The 9,068-nt window shown below is 35.4% G+C and overlaps 1 protein-coding gene across 1 annotated transcript; it reads right to left on the reverse strand.

The window, feature by feature from the left end:
• Nucleotides 1–251: 251 nt before the first annotated feature.
• LOC129942855 (uncharacterized) lies at nucleotides 252–1,190 on the reverse strand. The gene is made up of 3 exons (XM_056051956.1): nucleotides 1,106–1,190; nucleotides 845–992; nucleotides 252–736 (listed from the first exon to the last, which is right to left on the reverse strand). Exons 1-3 carry the CDS (start codon nucleotides 1,166–1,168, stop codon nucleotides 252–254), a joined length of 696 nt encoding a protein of 231 aa, XP_055907931.1. The 5' UTR covers nucleotides 1,169–1,190.
• Nucleotides 1,191–9,068: the final 7,878 nt, after the last annotated feature.

The raw sequence follows: 9,068 nt of genomic DNA on the forward strand, positions 1-9,068 counted from the left end.
AAAAAAAACATTTTTTGTTCAATGGTTAAAGCATTATAGCAATACAAAATATTTATTAATCAAATAAAGTTAGCATAACATCATATTTACAGTGTTTTTAGATAATTGTATACATGTATTATATGTGTATTCATATATATAAGTATAAATATACAAATATACAGTAGTGTCTCTCTAAACTAATATAAGTGTACTTAGACTATCGAACTTCGATAAGAGGATAAAATGAAAAATGAAACTGAAACTGGTATTCACTCCGTCATCCCTAGCTCAGAGAGGAGAGTATTGGTGGCAGTGGATGTTTTATCATAACGGGTTTTTATTTTATAGAAACCGTTCTGAATAAACATCCACGTACAGGAACACTCTTCAGGATATTTAGCGTTAAGGGTAAAAATTATTTTTATACACGCATCAACTGCTTCAACAATTGTTGGAATGAAATATCTATGATCATTAACAATTACAAAATACGATTTGACACTATTCAGTGACTCACCAACCGCAATGATGAAAGGTTGTAATGTTAGATTGTATTCTTCAAGCCTGTGTTTCCGCGCAGAAACAGCTTCACAGATCTCTGCATCGGTTTTAACGTGCGTGATGAATGCCTCCCGCACTTCGGCTTTCGATGGTCTCCAAACTTTTTTAGTAGCTCCTTTGAGCTTAAAAGTTTTTACGGATAGTAATGAAGGAATAAGGAGTAAGGCTCCAAGGTTGCTTGAATCCTCGGAAGCTGAAATGAAATATAAGGTACATCTTTAGTCAGTAAATGCATATAGAAAAAAAAATCACAAAAACAAGTTAATTGATAAGTTAAATCGTAATTTGTAATTTTACTTACTTTTCTCAAGGGACAGCAAGTTCTGGACGCATTTATCCCTTCCTGTCCTTTTTGCAGCTAATTGGAATATTTGTGTTTTATATGTTGCGAAGGACTCGATGAACCCGTTGTAGTTTTCGGGATACAGAAATTCGAAGTCCTTTAACAGCTGAAAAAAAATGGATATGATTAAATTACGTATTCAATTTGATTAAACAAATTTTGAAGAGAAGTTAATATTATTATGTATGTATGTTAATTATTAAATAGTGAGACATTTACTAAAAGATATCCGGTTGGCTTTTTCAAAGCAGGGAACTCCTTAAGGTAATTGTCAATGGTCATTTGCTTAAGTATATGCAGACGTGCCGGTGCGTGTGGTGGCCACCCACTTCTCCTCTACCGTAGTCCAGGGATGACTCGAATTTCTCAGCCACTGAAGGGCATCCTCGCAATCTACATCATTTAGCAAATTGTTTGTTTCCTGGAAAATTTCCAATTGCGATGAACTTGAAGTTGAAGGAGATGGAGAAGAAGAATATATTCTTGATCGCTTTGGGATAAGGCCAGATGCCCTATATTTCCTTTTCAAATTATGAATTTGATCTGGGAGCTTTCCTCCCCAGCGGCTTATAATTCCACGGCTAGTTTCAGTTATGTTGTTGATCAAATAAACTGTCTTTTTTTCCGCAGTTTTTTAGAAAACACTGTTTCACACACAATTCTACAGTTTTTATTTAAATTGACCGTCCATAAACAACACTTTACCTTGGTTCGAATAGATAATTTTTAATTAAAACACTTAAGAGTTCAAAACGCGACTTAACACTTCAACTTCACATCACAGAATGAACTGAGTTCAGAAAATGAAATGCGTTGTACACGATGCACATAAAGTACATGTAACCCTCTACTCGGTTCATTTAGCACACTTGAAGGGTTCATTTAGCACATTAAAAGGGTTAAATGTATATGGGAGACGCCATATGATATAAGTATTAGTGTCTGGAGCAGCGTTGCTCGGTAAATATAACCCATTAAAACGTTTAAATAGATTCCTCACACATGTAACAGTTGACTGTAGTTTACCCATTTACTCGGTGAATATAACCCATTTAAACGATTAAATAGATTCCGCATACATGCATTGTAGTCTACCCATTTACTCGGTTAATATAACCCATTTACTCGGTAAATATAACCCATTAAAACGTTTAAATAGATTCCTCACACATGTACCAGTTGACTGTAGTTTACCCATTTACTCGGTTAATATAATCCATTTACTCGGTGAATATAACACATTAAAACGATTAAATAGATTTCGCACACATGCACTTTAGTTTACCTATGTACTTAGTCAATATAACCCATTTACTCGGTAAATGTAACCTATTAAAACGATTAAATAGGTTCCGCAAATTAGAACAAATATCACTCAGTAAAAAGAAACAATGACTCGGTTAAATTAAACGAATCGATTATTTATTGTTAACCCACTTAAGTAGTAAAATTAAATAAATCTTGTGGGTTATTTCAACCGACGTACTCAGTAAACTTAAACAACTTACATTTTAGGTGGATTTAAACAAGAAGGTTGTTTAATATTAATAAGGTATGTGCTAAATTAAATAAGTTTAATTGTTTAAATAAGCCAAGTTACTCGGTTAAAAGAAAAATTTAGAACATTTCTTATCTTAACCGAGTTTCTCGATTAATTTAACAAAGTTTGTCGATTAAAATAACCTTTTCGGACGGTAATTTTAAATAATCTCATTTAACCGAGTTTACTTCACTGTTTTTAACTAAACTAACTACGTAGTTTTTAAATAAGACTACGCTATTTTTAACACATTTTTTTTTAACCCACCGAAAAACGCACTCGGTTAAAAATTATTTTTCTGCGTGGAATCGACTTTTCACCGTACTATGCGACCAATGTGTACCGACACCACGAGAGAAATGTCTGCTGATCCTAAAGTCGCCAAAGGTCATAAACTTGGTTACCTGAAACCCAGGGATATCGTACTTGCTGATCTTTGGCTATATTGGTTATATAGGAATCAAAGGCGAAATACCTAATGATTTTGTATCACCAGTGACCAAAAACTAAGGATATGAAAAGCCAACAGTAGCGATATATCTGCTGATCTGTTTACCACTTAATTTTGATTGATACCAAGGGCTTCGGTTATGCAGGATTCTTGGGCCACAAACCTACCGCTCCGAGGTTTTAATCTTCTGAACTGTTTGCCACTAGAATGTTATAAATTCCTGATGATCTATTTGCAACTAAAAGCGTTGTACCTGCTAATCTATTTGCCATCATACACCATAAATCTTTCGAGCTTGTTTGTCCTTCAGGGAGCAAGCAGAGTAGTACCTATCGACTCAATGTACTAGTTATATACCTAAAATAATTTGTAAGAGAGTTATTCAAAATAAAGATTTGTAATTAGGTTTCGAAGCTTTTCTTTTACTGAACATTGTTTCTTTATTGATATCTTGAACATACCGACGAGAAGAGTTGTAGAGTGAATTTTCAAGTGAATATTTTTAAGTTTTCTTCGATCTTGGCCGACATGCTGTGCGACTAAAGACGCTCTCAATGTTATATGGGTCCAAAATTGGGTATACCCTAACAACCTAAGGTTTGTTTGACTCGAAAATTAATTACTATTTGTCTAAGATTCTTCTTTTCCGCATTCCATAGTTATTACCATATTCTAAATTTCCATTTAACCTATTTAAATTTATATTTGAATAAATTTAAAAAAAACGTAGTTAAGGATACAATTTTATATTAAGACCTAAAATCGAAAAAATTATGTATAGATATACCTCTTCAAAAGTCTATTCCAAAGTACCGAAACAACAACTCTCAAAAAACACACTTGGAACCTTTTTCAAGTTTTGAAATGTTCACTTAATTTCACATTAAGTTCAAAGCAAGGTAAAAAAGAAAACGTGTTGCAAGATCTTTCTATTAAGATATTCTCTTTTCTCTTATCTGCAAATCTATAAAAATGTGGCACCCTACAACGACATAAGGACTGCGACTACGACTACAAGTAGGTACATTGTCCTGCCAAAAAGCTAAAATCTCTTAGCACACAATTTATCAATTCGATGCCAAAAGCAAATTTAGCAAAGTGCCCCCTTGTAGACGACTAAAGGTCACACTAATTAAAATTTCCACAAAACACAAACTCGCACCAATATCATCAGCAATTCGGAAAAGTGCTAAAGCACTCTGCCCACTTTTATACCGTAATAATAAATTATCATTCCTATGAAGAGCCACAGACCCTGCCTCGCCTCGTACCTACCTATCTACATATCCCGTACAAATGGCTGAATGGTTTTTATTTTTCAAAAAACATTGTTCCTACATAAAAGCTGGGTGGTCCAAAACAACAGAAAAACACACACACGGACAGACATACCGGAGAGTTGGTACGCGAAAAACACGATAAGTGTCGCAATAATAAATTAAGCTCTAATTTTTTTTCAAATTAGTTACGGATTATAAATCAGCACAAAAAGCAGACGTACCGTGCATATTTTTCAACCAATATTCGAATAAGTGTTCGAAACCCTTGACCCCGAATGCACAAGTACCTAAGTGAAGCGTGAATAGAATCACCATTAAGTTCCTGGCGCTGACGCTGGCGTTGAATGGTAACAGTGTCATGATTTTCGAAAATACACAATAGGAACATCACGAATAGATTAAGAGTTGGTGGGAGGTATTTATAAGCTTTTAACTAAATTAGTTCAAGTTTCTGTCCACGTGCTTCTTCTTGCTACCCTTAACCCCTATATACTCCTCGGTCCGTTCCCAGCTCCGTCATGCCACGAATGACAACACGTATCCAATAAAGTAAGTTCGAGGAAGAACAAGGCTAAGAAGACTATATTGTAGGAGCTTTGGAAGGACTCTCCAGTTATGTTACAGTTACAGTTACAATTACAATTACCGCTCAAAACATACACTAAACGCACACCCACACAAAGCCACACCAACAAAAGAAAACCCCCTCGGTTTTTTGTTTTTTTTGGGGATGGCGATGGGTGATTACTTTCGCTTTAGTTTGCGTGAAGGACTTTTCCTCTCATTGCTTTTTCCGAATTTCAGGATCATCAAGTTTTATGGGTTTTTTAAGAAGTGCTTTTATTAGCGTTAATTTTAATTGTGCATTTGTTTGCCTTGTATAAACAAGGCTCTACTGATGCTTGCCCACCGCGCCACGACCGCCATGCTAACATTTAGGTGGTACTTTTGGGAAAAGCACCAATAGGCAACAGCAGCAGCAACCGTGCCCTGTGCACATGGGGGACAAATTGCGGTGGCAAATGTTGGCTATGGCGATGGTGATGGCGAAAGGCGATGGCTATGGCGATGGCTCTTTCAATTATTTGTACGGTTTCTGCTTTGGAGAAGACTGCAAAATATGTTGTTTTTTGTGCGTTTTATTTCGGCGTTTCGCTTAATTTATGGAACTTTAATGCTTTCACAATAGCAGTGGTTGGTCTTGGTCTCTGATATGAATGGGGGTGGATGGGGGTGGTTAAATGGATTTTAATAAGCGCACAGCAACAGTCGATGGGGGATGCTGTGAGGGACAGGGAGGCAAGAGTGGTGTATGGATACGTTGGAATCTTGGAATTGTTTCTTTGAATGTAAAATGTATATTGTAATTATTTGTTGTAAGGATAATTTGGTTTTCTGTAAATATTTTCGATAATAAGTATTCTATTGCTTTTGTTTGTCTTTTGATTTTGAAATCCCGTTGATGACAGAGACTGTGCGTGTTGTATGGCAAGGTCCAATTTGAATCCCAGATGTTTCGTTGTGTTTTTAAGAATAATAGTCTACATTAATTTTAGCGTAGTGTTGTTTGTATAAAGAGGACATTGTTTATTTTTTCCCCCGTTGTTGTTTTTGTTTTTTTTTGCAATCTAAAAATAAGAGCCATGATGGAAAGAAAGTTCCTTTTTAATGTGAACAGATTATTATTATTTTATTTTATTTTTGGCAAAATATGTGTACATAGTACTTAGTGATGATTTTCGTTTTTACGGTTATTGAATTACATTAATTTAAATCAAACAAATTGATAATTTTACAAAATTAAAAAAGTAGTAAATGAAATTCCCTCTAACTCAAACTTCATTATTAGTTTGGTAGGTGACACATTCTTCATGTGAGGAAAATTATTATTTTTTTACAATTGATAAATTCTGGTCAGAAGCAAATTGAGTTTTAATTTACTCAATTTGCTTCTGGCCACAATTGAACAAATTGAGAAGGGGGTTAAAACGAAAAAGGAAATTGCTTAAGATTTGGCGTTCCCAAGAGTACTCTTTCTTCGATATGGGCCGAAAGAGAATTTTAAGAACAAGGCAATATTGTGCTAATATATTTAAATGGTCCCTTCCCTTAACCGGTACAAAGTTTGTATACATGAAAGTTTTGACAATTTTGTATTTAATTTCTTTCAAATATCGCTTACAAGGTAGGCCATGAGTCTTATAAAGTTGCAAGAAGCAAGCAAGAGGGAAATTCAGCTTACCGTATAGATAATCAGGTTGTTGTGTTTGGATGATTTCATGCAGGTAACTCAGAGAGCGAAAGTTTATTAAGCTGTTTGGGCTTCAACCAGAACCGTTAAAATGGATATCTGATCATAACGACTTAGAGTATAAATATAGCGGGCAATATTGTTATAGGCAACATTTAATTTGCGGCTAGTCACACAGTCTAGTTTACAAAAGATTTCACACCAATACAGCACAATTGGTAGTATAAGGGCCTTAGCAAGTAGCACTTTAGTATTGATCAGGATGAAATTTGGAGGTACTTGAAGAAGGCGGAGACTTCCATAGACTTTACCAATGGCACTATTAAGATGGTCATCCCAAGTGAGATTGCGATTGAATACTACTCCTTGATTTCTAGCAGTGCTAACATATTCAATGGTTTCGCCGTCAAGTTTCAATAGGTTCAAACCCGATAGATCAAAGTTTTTTCGATGGATGGGGAGACATGTTGATTTGACAGGGTTAAGGTGGACATCGTTCTTTTTTGACTAATGTAAAATGCGGAGCAGACAATCGTTTATTAAAGCTACGGCATCATTTTTAGCCCCAAAAGCTCGACTTACCTGGAGCTGCACATTCATCAGCATAAAGATGAATTAAACAATTTTTAGCAACTTGTATTAACTCATTTATGTAAAGTGAGAAGAGGATTGGTCGAAGGATAAATCCCTGTGGCACTCCACTTAAAACATTGAGAAATGTGACGAGTATCCATTGGCCACCACGCATTGTTGCCTTCCTCTGAGATACGAAAGAACAAGCTTACAGGACTCTGAAGAAAACCCAAAGTTAATTCACAGCTTTCTACAAAGAAATGAGTGGTAAACAGTATCAAAAGCCTATGAACAATCTAACACTGTCAGCCATGTAACATGATCACAGTCCATTGCCATTCTTACTTCATCGGTTACAAAAAAAGGCGGATTTGCAGCTGCGCTTAGGTCAAAAACCAGACTGACAGTTGCTTAACAGGTTGCTTAATTGTAAGATATTTTTGGATCTTCCCCAGAATAGTTATTTTCAAACACCTTTGAAAGAATCGGAAGAGTGTCAAACGGCCGAAATTCTGTAGAAGTACCTGTTTTTTTTTAATAATCTTAGCCTTCTTACATTCTAAGGGAAACTCGGAAGTAGTCAATATGGTGTTAAATATGTGTTAATGCGCAGTATATATGGAAGTAGTAGTCTCAAGAACTTAGTGTCCAATTGATCCAGGCCTGTAGAATATGATTTAATCGATATTGTTATGTCTTCCTCTTGTATTCTTATAAAACTCAGAGAGCTGTTGATAGCAGTTGGTTCCTCCTCAGTAAGGGAATGAACAAGTGAAGCAACGTTTAGGGCATGGACGTAAACTTATTGTTGAGAGCATCACAATCGACTTCACCAACAGGCTTTTTAGGTTGTTTGCCAATACCGATTTCACGCAGGTTTTTCCATAATTTTTCGCCAGAGTTTAAAGAACCAAGTTTATTTTCATAATAAAGTCTTTATGTCGTTCTGACTACTACAACAACTTGACTACACAGTCTGTAATAAAATTTGTAAAAGTACTCCAGTTTGTAACGCCTCCATTTACTGTAGGCGACTTTTTGTCGTGAAATCAGAACAGAGATGTGGCTGTTCAGCCAAGGTGGAGCCGTACGCTTAACGAGAAGGGTTTTAATAGGAACATGCCTCTCAAAAAACGGATTGATGTTATGCCGTAAAAACCTGACTTGATCATTTACATTTTGCATATTGTACAATAAGTTCTATTCTACGCAGTCAAAATCAGGCAATCAGTGTTTAAGTTTTTGAAGTTTTGGTATTGAAAAAATTGTTGATCAACCTGAAAAACTAGATCTAAACATACAAAAAGTAAAACGTGCTTGGAAAAACCAGGTGCTAAAAGCTGGTTGTAAAGCATAAACTTACCAACATCGCTATCAAGATACAGATCTATAAGATTCTTTGGTGAGGTGGGTAGCAGTGAAGCAGTTTCTAAAACTCATGTCCTACCTTGTAAGCGATTTTTAAAATAAATAAAATACAAAATACAAAAAGCTGGAATTTGCAGACAGCTTAGGATTTCCTTATTTTAAGGCAAGTGATGGTAAAAGTTGTTTGAGTCTTTGAACCAAACGAAATTTTTAATGTCGATGAAACGTTCTTTGGCTTTGAGAGGAGAACAATGTTTTGGAAAGGAGCCTAGTAAAGAAAGAGTAACATGCCTAGTGGGATCCAACATGACATGCTTAGTTAGAGCAAAAATCCTCTCGGTTTCAATAAAATTAAATCTTTGCTAGTTTATTATGTAGCCAACCAACGTACTTAAATGACAGCAGATCTTTTTACTGATTGGCTTTTAAAGCTTGATGTAAAGCTTAAAGCAAGGTATTATTCTTCATCGATAACTGTTCTGACCAACCAAAATAAGTCAAGGATAAAGTTTAAAGTTAAAAGTTTATACATTTTTAGAAGTGGATGCAATGGCCTCCCTTCAATTACTTGAGGATTCTCAGAACGTCAAATAGGACAATTTTGTTTATTAACACACCCACCGAGTTTTCTTCGGAAAATCGCCTGTTTTTTAAGCACCTATTCGACGTTTCTACAACCTTGTGTTGGCTTCAGTTGTTGTGTGAGCTGCACTTTATAT

Source organism: Eupeodes corollae, chromosome 1 (assembly GCF_945859685.1).
Source record: "Eupeodes corollae chromosome 1, idEupCoro1.1, whole genome shotgun sequence".
NCBI lineage: Eukaryota > Metazoa > Arthropoda > Insecta > Diptera > Syrphidae > Eupeodes > Eupeodes corollae.

Excerpts from the sequence above, each read along its gene's own strand:
- LOC129942855 (XM_056051956.1), bottom strand. The coding sequence starts at position 1,168 with ATGACCATTGACAATTACCTTAAGGAGTTCCCTGCTTTGAAAAAGCCA. Across the intron at positions 993-1,105 it reads AGCCAACCGGATATCTTTTA|CTGTTAAAGGACTTCGAATT; the intron begins GTAAATGTCTCA and ends ATTTTTTTTCAG. Across the intron at positions 737-844 it reads CTTGCTGTCCCTTGAGAAAA|CTTCCGAGGATTCAAGCAAC; the intron begins GTAAGTAAAATT and ends ATTTCATTTCAG.